Source organism: Onychostoma macrolepis, chromosome 15, assembly GCF_012432095.1.
Source record: "Onychostoma macrolepis isolate SWU-2019 chromosome 15, ASM1243209v1, whole genome shotgun sequence".
Lineage (NCBI taxonomy): Eukaryota > Metazoa > Chordata > Actinopteri > Cypriniformes > Cyprinidae > Onychostoma > Onychostoma macrolepis.
Genome location: NC_081169.1, coordinates 5935753 through 5957153, shown reverse-complemented (window position 1 = coordinate 5957153; position 21401 = coordinate 5935753). Strand labels below are relative to the sequence as shown.

General features: G+C 34.2%; 1 protein-coding gene across 3 annotated transcripts in view; it reads right to left on the bottom strand.

Moving 5' to 3' along the window:
- Positions 1-4529: 4529 nt before the first annotated feature.
- igsf5b (immunoglobulin superfamily, member 5b) overlaps positions 4530-21401 on the bottom strand; it is a 31664-nt gene continuing 14792 nt past the window's right edge. For 2 of the 3 annotated variants that reach the window (XM_058745086.1, XM_058745085.1), the window contains exons 4-9: positions 16776-17069; positions 12099-12215; positions 9961-9985; positions 9086-9186; positions 6542-6606; positions 4532-6125 (exon numbers count right to left, since the gene is read on the bottom strand). In XM_058745086.1, the coding sequence (XP_058601069.1) occupies positions 6021-6125; positions 6542-6606; positions 9086-9186; positions 9961-9985; positions 12099-12215; positions 16776-17069 (707 nt within the window). In that variant the 3' untranslated portion in view covers positions 4532-6020. Of the gene's footprint in view, positions 6126-6541; positions 6607-9085; positions 9187-9960; positions 9986-12098; positions 12216-16775; positions 17070-21401 lie in introns of all 3 variants that reach the window. The other variant, XM_058745087.1, reaches the window with a different exon arrangement.

Genomic DNA, 21401 nt, shown 5'->3' with positions numbered 1-21401 from the left:
TATATATACAGTGGGGCAAAAAAGTATTTAGTCAGCCACCAATTGTGCAAGTTCTCCCACTTAAAAAGATGAGAGAGGCCTGTAATTTTCATCATAGGTATACCTCAACTATGAGAGACAGAATAAGAAAAAAAAATCCAGAAAATCACATTGTAGGATTGTCGGTAAAATAAGTATTTGGTCACCTACAAACAAGCAAGATTTCTGGCTCTCACAGACCTGTAACTTCTTTAAGAGGCTCCTCTGTCCTCCACTCGTTACCTGTATTAATGGCATCTGTTTGAACTCGTTATCAGTATAAAAGACACCTGTCCACAACCTCAAACAGTCCAACTCCAAACTCCACCATGGCCAAGACCAAAGAGCTGTCAAAGGACACCAGAAACAAAATTGTAGACCTGCACCAGGCTGGGAAGACTGAATCTGCAATAGGTAAGCAGCTTGGTGTGAAGAAATCAACTGTGGGAGCAATTATTAGAAAATGGAAGACATACAAGACCACTGATAATCTCCCTCGATCTGGGGCTCCACGCAAGATCTCACCCCGTGGGGTCAAAATGATCACAAGAACTGTGAGCAAAAATCCCAGAACCACACGAGGGTACCTAGTGAATGACCTGCAGAGAGCTGGGACCAAAGTAACAAAGGCTACCATCAGTAACACACTGCGCCGCCAGGGACTCAAACCCTGCAGTGCCAGACGTGTCCCCCTGCTTAAGCCAGTACATGTCCGGGCCCGTCTGAAGTTTGCTAGAGAGCATTAGATCATCAACGTTTGACCTCTGTCATTGCCAACAAAGTATTGAGATGAAATTTTGTTATTGACCAAATACTTATTTTCCACCATAATTTGCAAATAAATTCTTTAAAAATCCTACAATGTGATTTTCTGGATTTTTTTTTTTCTCATTTTGTCTCTCATAGTTGAGGTATACCTATGATGAAAATTACAGGCCTCTCTCATCTTTTTAAGTGGGAGAACTTGCACAATTGGTGGCTGACTAAATACTTTTTTGCCCCACTGTGTATATATATATTTTTTTTGAAACCAAAGAACCTATATTATTCAATTGTTTCATCAAAGAAAATTATGTTTGACTTATTAAAATATAATTTTAGTTTTCCTTTCAGTGACACATGCAGAGGACATTTAATTGCTGACATGTGCGATAAATAGTGACATTATCCACCATTATACAGACCTAAAAATGTATCAGAGGTGCAATCTGTCTGAATTTCTATTACATTGCAGAAGCTGTCGCAGCTAAATTTTATGTAGCTGAAACTTCAGCCTCTCTGCCTGCCAAAAACTAACACAGTTCCATTTATCAGGACAAGGAATTTCAGGGGACGTCTAAAAGAGTCAAGACTTATTTGCTGAAGTGACAGCCTGCATTTGGCCTGCCGTCTGCCTATGTGTTTGCCATCTGAGCCCAGCTCTGACAGATGGGGTGCAGTGGCACATATGGAAATGCCCCTGCTAAACTGCCCTCGGACAAGCAAGGAGTCTGACAAAGCTTCTGGGCTAAATGATCGGTCATCAGAATGGGCTTTGAATTAAATTAAGTGGTGATCTATCAACAGTGTCACTTTTTTGATGACCTCAGATATTTCGGTGGTAGTGGGAAGATGTGGAATTGGTAGAAAGATAAAAAGTAGTGCCCTGTATGGTAACACCATAGTACTTTGATATATGCCATGCTACTGAATGATTGCCATAGTCACATACCATGGTATTTATACAGTACAGTATTTATACAAAACTGTGGTATTACCAAAAAGTAGTTTTCTCTTGAATAGTTGTTTCTCTATGTGTATGTTTGTCAGTTTTGCTGTTATACTATACATTTTTATATTTCTGTGAATGTTGTAAATTCCCAAACCCATATTATAAATATGAAATGGCATGAAATCTTTGCTGAGCAATTAAATAATTTTTTCATGGCTGCTTATTGCCCAAAGCAATTGTATTTGAATTGATGTTCCATGAAAACTCTTTTCTCCTGCATTTGTTTTGCGGACACAATAGACTTCTCACCAGTTTAATTGTGTTTCAGAGCATTTTGCCAAAGGTGAGACAATTCCACTCAATGGTTTTGTTGTACCGTATATGTTCCGGCTGACTGCTGCATAATTGCTAGTTATTGTGCTGTTGTGAAAGGTATATTTTCTAGTAACATCCCAGTGACACCCAAGAAATGAGATGTGAGGCCAGCAACAGAGCTTTGTGATGAGAGATATTTGTGCATCACAGTTGTAACGTGAAATAGTGATTTTCAATTAAGAACAATTTACTGCAACATTGACTTTCCAGGGAAACAAAGAAGCTGAATACACCAGTCAAAAGTTTTGGGGATGAGATCAATTGATCTATTTTTTTTTATCCCAATAATCTGCATTATTAATTAATAATAATAATAATTCCTTACATTTATATAGTGCTTTTCTGGGTACTGAGCAGCTGAGTTCTTAGCCATCTTCAAGAAACGGCTAAAAACACATCTCTTCCATCTTTATTTGACCCTCTAACTCTAGCACTCTCTATTCTTATTTATTAGTCTTCTTTGTATCTATCTGACCCTCTAACACCAGCTTTCTTTTTTATTCCATCTACTTGTTTTCTTTATAAAAAACACTTGCTACGTGTACTGCGTTAGGCTTACCGAGACTCGTCATAGCGCTTGCATATTGTTGCTCTTTCGTTGGTTTTGATTGCTTCTATTGTCCTCATTTGTAAGTCGCTTTGGATAAAAGCGTCTGCTAAATAACTAAATGTAAATGTAATGTAAGTGTACTCAAATGGTGTATAATGTCACAATTGTTAAGACATTAACAATAGTCTTTAATAATAAATTATAATACATTATTAAATTATTAAGCAAAAAATATAACTTCTTAACATTTTTATCAATTTATTTTAGCTACATTTAAATAAACAAATTTAGTTGACAAACTTTCAACTAAATTTGTTCATTTAAATGTAGTTAAAGTAAATTGATTGCAACCGCTTACCTTAAAAAAATTTAGTAAATTCAATGAATCTTTTTGTGTGTGTGTGTGTGTGTGTGTGTGTAATTAAACACAGCTAATCAAGGTCTTCGTGAACAGTGTGTTGGAGCAGTCTGTAGCTGAACTCTGTAGAGCATTGGCCTTCCAGAAGCAGCATCGGACACCGTTGCCGTAAACCATCAGCCGACCGGTCAGAAACTTTGCATTATTTAGTTGCCAAAACCTATTTTTATTTGTCACATGCTGACTGTACATTTTGGAGCCTGCATGAGTATTTGGAGCAAATGTGTTGAGTTTGATACCTCAAGCTTCAAGGAAGAATTTTTTGTCCTTCAGCAAATTGGGTTTGGTTTTGTCGGTACGCATTCTCTGTGATGAAACTCTGGGTTTCTTGAAGTGTATTTAGTCAGACAGGGCTGTTCACTTTGGGAAGCCAAACAAGGCTTCAAGTGTTCTGCTGTTAGCCTGAATTCACATGGTGGCCATTCTCTGAGCTCTGAGTTTACACATAAAAGAAACACTAGATCTCAAATGCAAAGCTTTTCTGCATTTCCTCACCTCATCAGTTTTTAAGAGCCATTAATCTGCTAATTACGTGGACCTTAATTATGCTAACAGCACCATGTCAAGGGCTCCTGTCTTCAATTTCCTATAATAGCTAGTCACTTAATACAGTGGCACCTAACTGACTTTGGAAGCACTTAAATGCCCTGTTGTAAGGATGCACTGGAGAGGATTGCATTTCAATCACAGAGAAGACATGCTAAGTTATTCATCAGCGTTGCAGTGAATCGCGCTGTGTAAAGCAGACTGCAATTGTTTCAAAGTACCGTGACTGATTCCAAAAGGGTTCATTCAGATGAGGTCAATTACATAAAGACTGAATCATTGTTTGGAGGTGAAAACCTTTATGTGGTGGCTGGGTTCTAATATGCATGAATAAAGATTTATGGTGATGATTAGATGCTTTCATTTACATGATTGCAAACAGTGCCTGCATCTCATATGTTCCAGATATAACACAAATGTGTTTCTGAGATACACTGTAACATTCACTGCACATTAGTATGTGAAATAACTGAATGAAGTTGCATATCATAGAACGTTTAGAAGATTTTAAAATTGTAGTTTTCATTTTTTTTAAGAAGGGTTACTGTTGTTAGCTAAAATTAAATAAAATTAAATTAAATTAAATTAAATTATTTCTTGGTAACACACTAAAAATAAACCTAAATATGTAACCTAAATATATTAATATAACTATAACGTTTTCAGTAAATAAAGCATATATATATATATATATATATATATATATATATAACTATATATAAACTGAAATAAATATTGAACAACAATGAAAATTACTAAAATACTACAATAAAATTACTAAAAATCAAACCGAATTAAAATGAAAACTGCAAATATAAAAATAAAAGCTAATTCAAACTATTAATACAACTATGAGTATATTAATAATACTAAAATAATACTGCTCTAAAGATCATTTTCTCAGAACAGAGAGAGACAATTCTGTGAAATCACGTGAAATAAAACAAGACGAAAGTGGCGGAGAGAAGGGAAACAGACTTCAAAAGCAATGATGCAGAAGTCTTCGACAGACAAACAGTGGCCTCTGTAAATCACCCCAGAGAAACAGTCTGCTTGACCCTGACATCAATCCACCGCTTGTGAATGGCAAATGAAAACCTCAGTAACACAAGCAGGTCTCGGAAAGATAACACTGGTCTGGAGACCCAAACAAAAACAAAAGGGTTGTGTTATCACCCTCTCATATCACGACAGCTTTGTGTGACCTACTAAGGGTGACCCTAATTTATTCAGCAGTTGCCATCCATGACTGACGAGCAGCCAGCAGGAAAAAAACATGAAGGGAAAGAAATTACTTACCTTACATTACTTGAACCCTCTGAGAAAATAATAATATATATATATATATATATATATATATATATATATATGTTTTGGAATACTCAAGGACACTATTCAGTATACAAAGCAATACTTAACCGTACAGTAGTGTACTGCAAAGATACACTGTAACACTAATTTTCTTTTTGAAAATAATAATAATAGAATAAATAAAAGCAGCGAAATTAGTTCGCAGTTTATCACTTTGGGTTCCATTGCCCAGAAGTCAATGTATTTTTTGAATGGGTTTGTGGTTAAATGCTTTCATTAAAAAAAAATCAAGAATTTTGACATTTGATTCTATGACAAAAATAAATAAAAACACATATGCATAATACCAACTTTTTTTAAGCTTTTACTTTCTTGTAAAAGGCGGCTGCTAACAAGTTGCTAGATAGAACTACAGAGGATGTCGAAAAGGATAAACTCAGCTACTACTTACTAGTTCACAGCACATTGTGTTTATAATCGTTCGCTTGCAAACTATTCTATGACTCAAACTTTTCAGGGATTTTTTTTAATAAGGACTGAAAGAATTTATTTATAGCCTATATTTATCTTTTTACTTCTGCCGATTGCATTTAGGCCTAAGTTGTGAAGATTTGTGAAAATTATCATGATGAGCAAAACGTGTAATTATAAACTTTTGTTGGTCTCAGAGCTTATTTTCCAAAAACCAGGGTAATGCCAACTTCCAGTTTGGCCCACAAAAATACACTGCAGCCCTCTATACTGATAAAGATGCAGACTGATGTACAAAATTGTGTAAAGTATTGATCAACAAAAAATAACTTAAATATTTTCATTTGAACAAGGTACAAAATAATCACATCCAATGTCATTGTCTATGAAAAAGAACATATGCAGTGTTGATGTGGCTGATTTAACAGCAGCCATGACTATAAATGACTGCAGGGCTCATACAGTATGATTATGTCTCATGCAAGCCACCGCATCTTCATCTTCAGCATATAAGACCTCTTTGGAGTAACAGTAAGGTCAGACTGAATGTGTGGCGTCTCTCTGAACAGAAAGCTGGCTCTTTCTTGCAGTGGGTGGTTGATGTGGGGTTGACCCTGAGGTCAAACAGTGGTGACCCGACGGACTGTCTTTCCTCCCTTGTAGTACAAGGTAGACAAATCTTCCTCTTTCTGATTTTGTGAGCGGAAAATTATGATATCAGGAACCTGTTGAGAACAATAAATCAATTTTGCATTTATTAAAATGTATCATCCTGGCATAGTGGTTCCCCTAGTGTCTATGATGATTATGAACCTGGCGGTTTTCCTGAGAGTTCAACAGTTTCAAATGAAATGCTTAAAAGTTACAAGGTGGTTTCCTGAAAATGACCCAGCATACAATTAGCATTAATGTGATCTTTTTTTTTTTTTTTTTAATTATCTAAAAATGGATTACAGAAAGTATAAGACATTTTCAAAAATAAAAATGATTAGATCAAAGTATCATTGTGCATCATTTACAGCACTGAATCTTCCTTCACAAATACTACAGTACAGAGAGATGATCAGTGTTTTCCCCAGGTGTCAGAAATCCCACCACTAGTTTTGAATAATGCAGAGGCAGTAATTCTCGCTCCTCTTACCCGCGGAGGGCTGATGATGTTTATCGTGCCGTCAGCTCTGCTCCTGAGGTCATGGTGTCCTGAACCTGAGAGGTGAAGAGCAGTTGTGTGTGTGTGACTTTACATCTTACAGACATAACTAACACTGCACAGTGTGCTCTTATGCTGCACTTAAATACAAACATCATATTTAGTTTGCTTATCTGGTTTCCCAGTAGAAATAAAGCAACATATTTATAATAATATAATAAGCGTTATACCTTTTTTGTATTCTCTTATATATAAATAAAACTTTTCAGACAAAGAAATATCCAAACTGCAAAAAAAAAGAAAAAAATATGTTCTTAGTTTTATTTTATTTATATTGTTCTCATGTTTTCTAGTACAAATATGTAAAAATTCTTGCATCAAGATACATTTACTTATACAGGTGCTGGTCATATAATTAGAATATCATCAAAAAGTTGATTTATTTCACTAATTCCATTCAAAAAGTGAAACTTGTATATTATATTCATTCATTATACACAGACTGATATATTTCAAATATTTATTTCTTTTAATTTTGATGATTAGAGCTTACAGCTCATGAAAGTCAAAAATCAGTATCTCAAAATATTAGAATATTACTTAAGACCAATACAAAGAAAGGATTTTTAGAAATCTTGGCCAACTGAAAAGTATGAAAATGAAAAGTATGAGCATGTACAGCACTCAATACTTAGTTGGGCCTCCTTTTGCCTGAATTACTGCAGCAATGCGGCGTGGCATGGAGTCGATCAGTCTGTGGCACTGCTCAGGTGTTATGAGAGCCCAGGTTGCTCTGATAGTGGCCTTCAGCTCATCTGCATTGTTGGGTCTGGTGTCTCTCATCTTCCTCTTGTCAATACCCCACAGATTCTCTATGGGGTTCAGGTCAGGCGAGTTTGCTGGCCAATCAAGCACAGTAACACTATGGTCATTGAACCAGCTTTTGGTACCTTTGGCAGTGTGGGCAGGTGCCAAGTCCTGCTGGAAAATGAAATCAGCATCTCCATAAAGCTTGTCAACAGAAGGAAGCATGAAGTTCTTTAAAATTTCTCGGTAGATGGCTGCGTTGACTGTGGACATCAGAAAACACAGTGGACCAACACCAGCAGACGACATGGCAGCCCAAATCATCACTGACTGTGGAAACGTCACACTGGACTTCAAGCAACATGGATTCTGTGCCTCTCCACTCTTCCTTCAGACTCTGGGACCTTGATTTCCAAATGAAATGTAAAATTTACTTTACTCTGAAAAGAGGACTTTGGACCACTGAGCAACAGTCCAGTTCTTTTTCTCCACAGCCCAGGTAAGATGCTTCTGACGTTGTCTCTGGTTCAGAAGTGGCTTGGTAGCCCTTTTCCTGAAGACGTCTGAGCGTGGTGACTCTTGATGCACTGACTCCAGCTTCAGTTCTCTCCTTGTGAAGCTCTCCCAAGTGTTTGAATCGGCTTTGCTTGACTATTTTCTCAAGCTTGCGGTCATCCCTGTTGTTTGTGCACCTTTTCCTACCCAAATTCTTCCTTCCAGTCAACTTTGCATTTAATATGCTTTGATACAGCACTCTGTAAACAGCCACACCTTTCAGTAATGACCTCCTGTGACTTGCTCTCTTTGTGGAGGGTGTCAATGTTCGTCTTCTGGATCATTGCCAAGTCAGCAGTCTTCCCCATTATTGTGGTTTCAAAGAACAAGAGATACCCAGAATTTATACTGTAGGGATGGTCATTTATTCAAACTCAAATGTAAATATTCTAATATTTTGAGATACTGATTTTTGACTTTCATGAGCTGTAAGCTCTAATCATCAAAATTAAAAGAAATAAACATTTGAAATATATCAGTCTGTGTGTAATGAATGAATATAATATACAAGTTTCACTTTTTGAATGGAATTAGTGAAATAAATCAACTTTTTGATGATATTCTAATTATATGACCAGCACCTGTATAAGTAAATGTATCTTGATGCAAGAATTTTTACATATTTGTACTAGAAAACATGAGAACAATATAAATAAAATAAAACTAAGAACATATTTTTTTTTCTTTTTTTTTGCAGTTTGGATATTTCTTTGTCTGAAAAGTTTTATTTATATATAAGAGAATACAAAAAAGGTATAACGCTTATTATATTATTATAAATATGTTGCTTTATTTCTACTGGGAAACCAGATAAGCAAACTAAATATGTAATGTGTAACCTGTAATTCAAACAAAGATTATAAGTTTTACAATATATGAGAGAATACTATTTCAGTCTTTCTACTTCAAAATGTCATGGTTAATTCAAATTTGCTAGCACCATTTTCAGTGTGCAAAGAGCCAGCCTTATTGTGGTGCAGTTTTCTTTTTTTTTTTTTTTTTACAAAAACACTTAACTAACTTTTTGGTTAGTAATGTATATTTGATATCCCAAAAACTTGCTTTCTTGTTTAATTTCTGTAAAAATATATTACATAAATTAGACATAATATTTTTGCATAACACATCATTTCACTGGGTGTTCTGTTTGGAGATGTATTTTGGTGCTTTTACTTTTTACATCTTCAGCGTGGTATCCTAGGTTAACTTTTCCTCTAGTTTCATCAGCAACAGACCTCCTCCTGCTGCTTAAATTGACAGTCCACAAAGAGGGGCTGGAAAGACAAACGCAATACATTAAACTTTTTCTCAAGCCACACTGTAAAAAGTGCTAACCTGCAATTATTACCTTAAAAAGCCATTGCTACCTGATTTAACTTATAAAAATAGGTTTATTGATATAAACTTGTGTGTAGAAGTTGGTTTAGTGATGTTAAACAATATTTGACTGCAAAGTGGAACACTATAGTAAACTGTACTGTATAGTGTGCAGTAAATATCATAGACTGATTTCTGTACAAAACAGTATTTTGTATGAATACTTCGCCACATTCTGCCAAATGAAGTAGGACATCAGGTTGTCTTTTGCATAAAGGAACTAGAAATATCAGTAGTATGGTAGTACGCTAAGTACTAGGGTAGCATGTAATTTTGTAGCAGTGTTTGGAATTTATGGAAAACGCTGTATTTCTCTTCAATATTTCCATGATGTGTTTCAAGGCTGCTGTTTCAATTGCTTGAAAATGTGTAATGGTACTGTGTTGTTACAGAAGATGTTGTAGTCATTAAGGTCATTCACTTGTGTGTGCAATTACTGTCAAACATAAAGCTATCTGTTCATATAGTACAACAGTAGTGTGATATGATTATCGTCTTTGTATGCCTGTCAGTACTAGCAGTGTAGAACTGGGAAAGCAGATGCAATGTTCAGAAAGATTCACTTATGGATCATTTTCCTTCTTCTGGATGTTATATGTTTAACAGAGGTCCAATTGATGCATTCAGGAAAGCTTCAAAAACATGGCATGGTATAAACAAAAATGTCTTACCTGACTTTATTTTCAGAGATCGATTCTGTAAAAGAAAAGAGAATAACATACATGTAACTTGATATTTCTGGTTTTAACCTCAGGCAGCATTAGTCAACTGGTAGCAAACTTGACCAGCAGTGACATCTTAGTAGCTGGTGCAACAAGAGGATATGAGACAGTAACAAATTCCAGAGTTGCATTGTGTGTGTGTGTGTGTGTGTGTGTGTGTGTGTGTGTACTGGTTTTTGTGGTATACGGGGACAAAATTTGTATAATGACATGGGTATGACAGAGGTATTACAATTTGAAAGTGGTTTATGAGGACACTGCCTATGTCCCCATAATTCAAAAGGCTTAAAAAACATTCTAAATGGTGTTTTTTTGAAAATCTAAAAATGCACAAAGTTTCCTGTAAGGGGTAGGTTTAGGTGTAGGGTTGGTGTAGGACAATAGCACATACAGTTTGTACAGTATAAAAACCATTACGACTATGGAGAGTCCCCACAAGGATAGCAAACCAGACGTGTGTGTGTGTGTGTGTGTGTGTGTGTGTGTGTGGTGTGGACAACACTATATTTTGGCCTGTACAATTCCATATATATATACAGGTGCATCTCAAAAAATTAGAATGTCGTGGAAAAGTTCATTTATTTCAGTAATTCAACTCAAATTGTGAAACTTGTGTATTAAATTAATTCAATGCACACAGACTGAAGTAGTTTAAGTCTTTGGTTCTTTTAATTGTGATGATTTTGGCTCACATTTAACAAAAACCCACCAATTCTTCCACTCAACTTTCTGTTAACATGCTTGGATACAGCACTCTGTGAACAGCCAGCTTCTTTGGTAATGAATGTTTGTGGCGCACCCTCCTTGTGAAGGGTGTCAATGATTGTCTTCTGGACAACTGTCAGATCAGCAGTCTTCCCCATGATTGTGTAGCCTAGTGAACAAAACTGAAAGACCATTTTGAAGGCTCAGGAAACCTTTGCAGGTGTTTTGAGTTGATTAGCTGATTGGCATGTCACCATATTCTAATTTGTTGAGATAGTGAATTGGTGGGTTTTTGTTAAATGTGAGCCAAAATCATCACAATTAAAAGAACCAAAGACTTAAACTACTTCAGTCTGTGTGCATTGAATTTATTTAATACACGAGTTTCACAATTTGAGTTGAATTACTGAAATAAATTTCACGACATTCTAATTTATTGAGATGCACCTGTATATAATAACATATAATATATAATAACACATATATATGGAACTGTACAGGTCAAAATATAGAGTTGCTGTTCCTCAATGTCATTCTATACAGTCTTAAAAATGTATGGAGCACAAAAGGACAGGGTGGGGAAAAAATTAAATGTTCTCTTGCAGAAAGTGTGTGATGGAAATAATATGAGGTGGGAAGAAGAGCTACATTTCAGTGCTTTTGTGAACAAGTGCAAAGTTTTGTGAGCAAACGCAAAATCATTGAAATCTTATGTTTTCCTCCTATCTCACTTTTTTTCATCATCATGTCCCTCCATAGGCATGCTATAAAACCCTACTGAATATTCTTACTCTCTAAACATTTATTAACATTTTCTTGAATTGCATTAAACATATAAAAATAAATATTTGCATTGAATGTTTTAGTGTTGAAACTTATACTATAATAAACTTATAGGAGACAAAAACAGGTGACGTTCCCATTTTCAAATCTGCCAGTATTCTTAATGAATATGTAATACGTCGTACAGTTGGAAAAAAGAAAAATAAAAAAATAAATAAATCAGCTGTAAAGAGTTTTAATGGCATTTTAAAGTCCAGGGAGCATATTTTCTACATTTTTTTTTTTTTTTTTTCACATTTGTTGTTAGAACATCTCTCTAATTTAACTGAAAATGAGTAGAGAAAGATAATAGAGCAAAGCCATCGTTAATAGGTTTGTCTGTTTTCCTAAATGCTGTGCAAGCACATTGCAGGACAAGGTGAGTGATGCAGTAAAAGCTTTAAACTGCCTCACTGCTGACAGCTCAACCTACAAAGTGTCCTTGCTGTTGGTCCAATTTATGGCAAGCACTGCTTTAACTTCCCTCCTCATTGGTTTAATAACTTGCAGGAGAGTTTTAAAGGGAATTTTTAAGAGAAATGTAAAATGGATTTGCTTACTTGTCACTTTTTTTCTATAGCATAAGATCAGGATGAGCACTGCCAGCAGAATGATCGTACACACCGACACTATCACAGCGATCACAACTGTGTAGTCCTGTGGGGTTTTCGGTGCCACTGCAAAACACATTTGTACATTTATGGCCATTTTATATGGACAAAGTTGACCCAGTGCATTTATTCATTATTTTGTAGCTATAAGGAAGAGAAATTATTTACAGCCCACTGTAATTACTGTCATTTATATCACATAAACTGTCATTTATATCATAGCATTAGCTCTAAAATAAAATGTAATTGAAAACATATTTTTTTCAAATCTATTTAGCTTTTATGAATTTCATTTTGGGATATTGTGCATCTTTTTAGCGTTTTAGAATTTAATGTGATGTGAAGCTGAAAGAGGTAGCCGTCCTCATAATAAATAACCTCCCCATGTTGTATACAATTGACAATGGACACATTTCTCAATGCACTTACTTTTCCTTACAGCTTGTCACTGCAGTAAATTTTACTTCCAAAATGCACTAAAATTACCAAAACAATTCAAACATGTCTCAAACCCTTACCCTTAAACAAAGCAAAAATATGTTTCCTAATATATGAATGATCAATATATTAAATGACATAACAGTATATAGGAAATTATACAGAATAATATATTGTGTAAATACAGTGTATTGCAATATATTAAATAATAAATAAGGAATTGCCGCTTTCGTATCTTGAAAAATATGTGACAATATATTTACTTATATATCACAATACATGTAATTTTATATTCAGTAATATACTTTATAATATATACTGTAGATGTATATGTGATAAGTACGACGGCGTTTTAGTGCCTCGTTAAAAAATAAAAAATCGAAGATTACGAGAATAAAGTCGAAACTACGAGAATGAAGTCGAAATATTACGAGAATAAAGTCGAAATACTACGAAAATAAAGTCAATATTACGAGAATAAAGTCGAAATACTACGAAAATAAAGTCAATATTACGAGAATAAAGTCGAAATGTTTCAAAAATAAAGTCGAAATGTTACGAGAAAAAAGTCGAAATGTTTCGAAAATAAAGTCGAAATGTTACGAGAATAAAGTCGAAATGTTTCGGTCATTTAAATCGTAGAAATTAAAGTTATAATATTCTGAGAGTATAGTATTGCGCATGCAAATGGCCCGCAATGAGAGCAGCTGGAGAAGTTGCCAGGCCACCGGAATTGATTTGAATATTGTTGTGTCCGAGCGCCACATTATCTTGCAGAGATGTCAATTTTAAGGACTCGCGGAAACAGCTTAATATCAAGAATATGATATTTATTAATAGACTGAACAGGAACAACTGTTTATCTTAACATCAGCTCACACACTCCATCGATATTCCTTTGGGGGTGCGCTGTAGCTCTCTTATTTAACCCTTTTCTAATACACTACAAATATATGTGGGATTATTAGCAGAAATCATACCATGTGTCATACTCGCGAGGACAGTATGCTTGGAAATAATATTTCATGTCTTCCATTGCATTCATTATTTGTAGTGCGCCAGCCACACAATAGCAACAGCTTAAGCTTTGTGCTTTTAATATAAAACAAAGTCTCAGCTTTCAAAATCAGTTTTATAACGAAACACAAATTATGTGTCTTACAATAATGTGATTTTCAAGATCTTTAATGTGGCGTGACAGATCGCTGTATTTATGTGAATAAATTCATTACATTATTGTGAAAATTCCACCACCTGCTCCGCAAAAACGTCCCAAACTTTCATCCCTCACACAGCCTGTTTCATTAAACAGCAATAAAACGTTCTAAAGGTTGAAGTGGACTCAAATTTGTTAACATACGTTATATTGTTGTCTTTTCTGCTGTAAACGTTAAGTGACTATTCACAAACTGTTTTATTCATGGTATACTGTAAATGAGGACATAATATTTAACGTTCCATTCATTATTTGTAGCGCGCCAGCCAACCAGTAATCGCAACAATTCTGTGCTTTGTTGCTTTTACACACAGCTCAGCTTTCAAATTCTGCCAGTTTTATAACGAAATACAAATTATAAATGTGTTTTTGCTCTTTATTTCAAGTTTATAGCAAGATATAAATTGAAGGAACATCAAGGCATAAAAAAAAAAGTTTAGCCTAATTTATAATGAAAATGTCTCGTCGTTCATTATTGTAATCGGAAAGATGATTGACTCGCATGCCGCTTAACAAACACATTATTGCAATATAGCCTACATATTGTTTGTATTTCGCTATAAAACTGACAGATTTTGAAAACTGAGATTTGGAATATCTCCCGGTGCTTCCAATCCGGGCCATCTGCATGAGCAAAAAGCTAGAATAGCCTATCTCAAAATATTACAGCTATATAATCTTTATTCTCAAAACATTTCGACTTTAATCTCGAAATATTTCGACTTTATTCTCGTAATATTTCGACTTTATTCTCGTAATATTTCGACTTTATTCTCGTAGTGTTTCGACTTTATTCTCGTAGTGTTTCGACTTTATTCTCGTAACATTTTGAGTTTATTCTCGAAATATTACGACTTTAATCTCGTATTCTTAGATTTTTTTTTTTAACAAGGCACTAAAATGCCGTCGTAGATAAAATATGGTACTGCATGTGTAAAAATATTTTGAACATATATTTACTCATGCAGTATATACACACATGTGTGACCCTGGACCACAAAACCAGTCATAAGTGTCAATTTTTCAAAAAATATATAAATAATAAGCTTTCCATTGATGTATGGTTTGTTAGGATAAGACAATATTTGGCTGAAAATCTGAAATCTGGGGGCTCAAAAAAAAAAAAATCTAAATATTGAGAAAATTGCCTTTAAAGCTGTCCAAATGAAGTTCTTAGCAATGCATATTACTAATAAAAAATTAAGTTTTGATATATTTATGGTAGTAAATTTACAAAATATCTTCATGGAATGACCTTTACTTAAAGGTCCCATGACATGCTGCTTTTTGGATGCTTTTATATAGGCCTAAGTGGTCCCTAATACTGTATCTGAAGTCTGTTTCCCAAAATTCAGCCTTGGTGCAGAATTTCAGCCACTATGAGCCAGTCCCACAATGAGCTTTCCTTAGGACGTGCCATTCTGTGTCTGTATCTTTAAGGACGAGAGAGGCGGGGCAAGGTGGAGGGTGGGGGTGTGGCCTTAACCAGCTTGCGCTACCATGCGCTAATGTTGACAGTGGATGTATCGCAATGGCTCATAGACATGCAGTCATTCAAGCTTTTCAGTTTGACCCAGAATCTGATCCGGATGGAGAAGCACCGGATGAAGAAGTTGCAACTCAGCGGCTACAGCAGGACGTCTCCGAATGGTTAGTTTAAAATATTGTGTCTGGATACGGTACTTTAGTTGGTTTGTTTATGTATGCTGTTACAGTTATTATCATGTAGCTAATGCTAGCCATAGGCTGGGATGAAGGAACTAAAAAAATACTTCGGTGTTCATTTGTACATCCAAACACTGAGCAACTATCATGCTTCGCTCGTTTGCAAGCCATAATATCTCTCGAGGAAAAAAAAAATATTGCGCTCGCCTCGCACAGTAGTAGCTCATTTTCTGATGGGCGGGCAAAGCAGAGAAAGGGGAGGTAACCTTTCCCCGTATGACGACATAAAGGGAAGATTCCAGATTGGGCATCTGAGCTTTCATTTTCTCAAAGGCGAAGCAGGATACCCAGGGCTCGGTTTACACCGATCGCCATTTCTAGCCACTGGGGGACCATAGGCAGGCTAGGGGAACTCATATTAATGTTAAAAAACCTCATAAAGTGAAATTTTCATGCCATGGGACCTTTAATATCCTAATGATTTTTGGCATAAAAGTATTTTTGGCTATTGCTACAAATGTACCCGTGCTACTTAAGTCCAGGGTCACATATAAAAATATGTTTCTTATGATATACATGTTTCATATTTTAAAATATAGCTAGTTTACAATAGCATAGCACACCTGCTCATAATAAAGCACTTAGTGAACAGACTATCAGACTAACAGACTGTGCTGAAAAGCCATTAATTTTTTTAATAAAGTAACACAGGCTCTACTCTTCTGCACTTACCAGAAACCCATTTAAATTTCAAAATAATACAACATTAAACACTAACAGGTCTCCCCCTATATTAATACTGAGCAAAAACAGATGAAATAACACTTAATTTTAATTTTTTTACTCTCCTTTAACAGTCAGAAGCAAAGCATGCTGGGAACTAGAGATCTGCTTTAACTCATTCAGTACTCAATTCATACTCAATAAAGGATCAAACATTATGAATATTAGATTTATCTTTGTCTAAATATATTTGCATATATCAATATATAGCCATATATTGTCAATGCATAAATTGCTGTACATTGAAAAATATAAGCTCTAGTTTCCAATATATGGAAATGTATTATGTAATATATCACATTACAGTTTGCAGTATATTCCCATATATTTTTGTTTCTTAAGGGTATAATGGAAAAAAAAAAAATCCCAGTTTAGCCCACATACTGTGGTTGTGCTCACTGTGTGAAGAGTACTAATAAAAATGACCTTGAGAAATGGGTCCTAGCAATTGTAAAAAACTGAAGACAACTCATGCTTATTAGTTTATGTGCACGAGGAGCTCATTAATATCCATTCACTCTTACCTACAGTCAGCTCGACACTGCTGCTCTGGTGGGCTCGAGCGGCAGACACAGATGCCCAACACTCCACCGTGGTGCTCGTCTCTGCTTTCATCTGAAGCACACTGGTGGAGTTGAAAAGGCCGCTGGGGTCCTGAAGACTGCTGGTGTTGCAGTCGCTTCTGTCCACAGTGGTGCCATTGACCACCCAGGACACTGAAGGGTCTGGATACCAGCCACTCGCTTGGCAATGGAAGATAACAAACATCCCCTCTTGAACTGACTGATCACTCTCCAAAATCCTGACATTGCCTTTTTCTAGATTTTCAATACAAGACATGAGGATTTTGAGTTATATTTTCTCAAAAGGTTGAAATATTTCAAATACTATTATTTTATAAATGTTATTATGTTTGTGTGCACTCTGATGAAAAAAAAAAAAAAAACATTTACATTGTCTTGCAAAGCTTGCAAGTAAGCACAACATTCTCAAGGTATGCATAACTTTTGTGAGAGAAGTTTTGCACTCTGGCCCCATTATGTAGATTTGGAAACTCATGGCACACCTAAATAATTGTTAATTTTATTGCATTATATAACAAAACATCAACACTCTATAAATGTCTGTAAAAACAGGGCGCAGTGTTTATATGAAAGAATTTTCAATATTGATTTTTCACAGGTGTTTTCCCCTTCTTCTTTTTTTATTATGCATTGTATTGTGTTGTCTATTTTTGGGTTTAACCCTTGTGCGTTCTTCGGGGTCTTTTTGACCCGCAAATGAAGTTTGCTAAATTTAAAAAAAATGTTCTCTTTTTCCAAATGGCATGAGACTTTGTACGGTCGTCAACACTTTCTAGATCTACAAATAAAAAATAAAATTGGAATGATTTCTTGATTTTATGTTAGTGTGAAAAAACTAGTGTGACCCCTTTGGGGTCTCTAGAGATGCTCCAGGCAACAAAATGTAATTTTTTAACAAAATATATATTTTTTTAAAACAAATGTAATTTTACTCTGTTTATTAATGTTTTTACTCCACATTTGTGTAGTTTTTGGAAGACTTATGATATATTTTAAATTTATATAAATAAATTAAAAGACATTTTTATATAGGTTTTTATACAAAAAACAGCTTTTTATGTAAAATTCGATGTGTCAGTGTCACCAATTTATTTTTGTGGTGGTTTTGCATTTTGGATTATTTTATTTGAAGAGACCCCGCATAGAAAATGGACAAAATTCATCCTCAAAATCAGAAACAACACAGAACACACATGGACAGAAATGAAGTGTCACACTTCCAATATTGCAAAATGATCATGCTGTGAACACACATACAGTCACACACACAAACACAGAGGAATAAATTTGTGAGACTAAAAAAAACTGCTCTTTTATAATTTGTCAAATAAAATAATCCAAATGCAGAGCCACCACAAAATAAATTGGTGATACTGACACATTGACAATGCACACACACACAACCACCCCCCCCGCCCCACACACACACACACACTTTCAAAATTATATGAAACACAGATGATTGAAATAAATGATGAACTCTAAAGACTCCAACCTTTCTCTTTGTAACATCTTGTTCAGGTTTGATTCGAATCATAATGTAACATTATTGAAAATTTGATTTTTTTTCAGTTCTAAAAATGCAAAACTTTGACAAAAATCATTTTTATTGTTATAATTGTGATTTTACAATATGTAGATATGAATCCAACTGAAAAAAACTTGTGAAAAGATATCTTTCAGTTGGTCAAATAGCAAATAGTAAATAGTGGAGCTCTGCAGCCATCTAGTGGTAAACATGATAATTTTTACTTTTGAAACTGCAATTTCCAAAATATGGACAAAAATTTTACACTAAACCATGTCAAATGATCCATGTTATCCCCATGAATGAAAGTTAGAAATGTGGGCCTTTTATTAAGTGAAATTTACATAAAAAGCTGTTTTTTGTATAAAAACCTATATAAAAAATATTTTTTAATTTATTTATATAAATTTAAAAAAATATCATAAATCCTCCAAAAACTACACAAATGTGGAGTAAAAACATTAATAAACAGAGTAAAATTACATTGGTTTAAAAAAAAAAAAAACTATTTTGCTACAAAATTACATTTTGTTGCCTGGGGTCTCCAGAGACCCCAAAGACCATAAGTGCACAACCCAAAATGAAGACCGCACAAGGGTTAAGGAAATGTCTGTAAACTTAATCTATTTATTTATTTATTTATTTTATGTATTTTGGAAAATCTAAAAAAAAAAAAAAATCATTTTTTTTGTTATGTATATATTTTTTTGTTATGTGTCATATTTGATGAATCAAGCTTTTATGGCTCATATAGTCTTAATAGCAGTATAACAGACATAAAATAAATACAGATATGTATATATCACTCTATATCTCGCATAGTATAATGTTTACACTATAGTACATATATAAAACAATACAAACAAATGTTCCTCAAAAGCCTAATGTATCATATTTGATGCTCACACTTCTAGAAAGTGGCATATGCTTAATCAAGTGAATCTATGTTGCTTCAGTCCAGTAGCCTAAATGTTCATCTTCAAATGTTTCTAAAAAATATTTTTAAAAGTTACTTTTATGTTTAGTTTATAAAAATCATTAAATATTTGACAGCAAAAAAGACGTGTTCCACATCTTGAATAAGGGCATTTTTTAAATTTAAAAATAAATAAATAATTAAATGTATTGCTTGGGAATCATTCTTCTGCTGTTTTTTTTTTTTTTGTTGTTTTTTTTAAATTAATTAATGTCACTTGGTTTGATGTTTTGTTAAATATTGCAGTGCGGCTCAGGTGTTAAATCTTTTTTGGAGCCACTGTATATGTGCGTTCCTTTCCACTAAAAGCAGACGTGATTGTATTCTTTTTAAATGATTGATGCTTCATAATTGACTGGTTGATGTGTGACTGGTAAATGTGTGACAGCTAAATTGTCTCTTTTATAAGCCCACATTATGGGCATTTTTATTCACCCTGGAAAGAGAAACAAAAGGTGCAGTGGTGGATTGTTATAGACAGCTGCATAATTAAATTTTCGCTTTCTCTTAGTGAATTGCATGGCCACAGCAATTCATTTGTAAAAGCTTTACTGTGTAAGGTTACTGATTGTCTTATAATGTAAGCTACCTTATAAGTCATGCCATAAACCTTAGAGTCTTAGTTAAAAATATATATATATATATATATATATAGCCTTTCAGACAGTGCACAATGTGGTAATAATTAAAAAAAAGATCACTTATACTAATAGGTATTATTGAGGTATTATTACTTTAAAGCTACACTTTAAAATCTTAAAATGAATAAAATTGATTCTATACGAATATATATACAGTATATATACACATAATACATCTTTATTGTCAACCATGGTTGAAATTTGTCTTTGACCACACCAGCAAAAACCAAATACAAATACAGACACATACTACAAAACACATATCATACTGAATCACATAGCTTTTGATTAATAAATCCAATCACATCAGGTACAACGGATCTTTTATAAATATTTGTCTTTGCTCTAGGCATTAAAAATCGTCTCCCAGAGGGCAATAAAACAAACTGATCGCACAGAGGATGAGTTGGGTCTTTTAAAATACACTCTGCTTTCCCAACACATCTTGAGGTGTAAACCTCACCCAAATGACTCTGTGGTCTGCCAATGATTTTACTAGCTGTATTAGTGACTCTTGCCAGATAATTTTTCTGTTTACAATTAAGGTGTCCATACCATGAAGTTAAATTATAGGTCAGCACACTCTCTACCAATGCTTTGTAAGCAATCTCCAGTATGTTCTGACTCACTCCAAACCTACTGATTCTCTGTATTAGGAATAGACGTTGCATGCATTTATTTCAAGATATTATTAGTGTTATCCACAAAACTCAGTTTACTGTCTATATATAGGCCAAGATATTTAAAATGATCTACAGTTCCAGCTTGCAACAAAGCCTGGAATAGCCTTGTCAATACACATTTCAACTGCATGGTGGCAGTTATATATATATAAATATTTAATATACATATAAAATGTTTATTATATTTGCCATTGGACAAATCAGCAGATCAGTTATCTCAATATGCTGTGGATAAAAAGTACTATAACATACACTACTATAAACAGTAAACACACTATAAAATGATCATAAAGTTAATCAGTTTTATTCTTACACTGTATTGTGTGAGAAACAGAACCATTTAGAACAGAAAAGTCTATAGTTAATTTATTCAGCGATCTACATCTACAACCTCAGTAGCTACCGTAACTGAAATCTTTCTAAAAATGTACAATTTGCTGAATGAAGTGTTACAACAAAGGCTTGATGTCAAATATCAAATACGGCTTCATCATTTTGGACTACTTTTGCTTTTTGCCATTTTTGGGATAAATTATTATTGTGGGATAAATTATATATTGTGATTAAACTTGTCTGGGTGTTTTGTGTGTACGTGTGTGTGTGTGTGTGTGTGTACTATATATAATATATGTATATTAATTTTTCTGTCTGTTTTCTTTTTTATATTGTTGATATTGTGCTTATGTTTAGGTTTGGGGCTAGGGTTAAGGGATCTAAAATATATCTACAAAATACTAA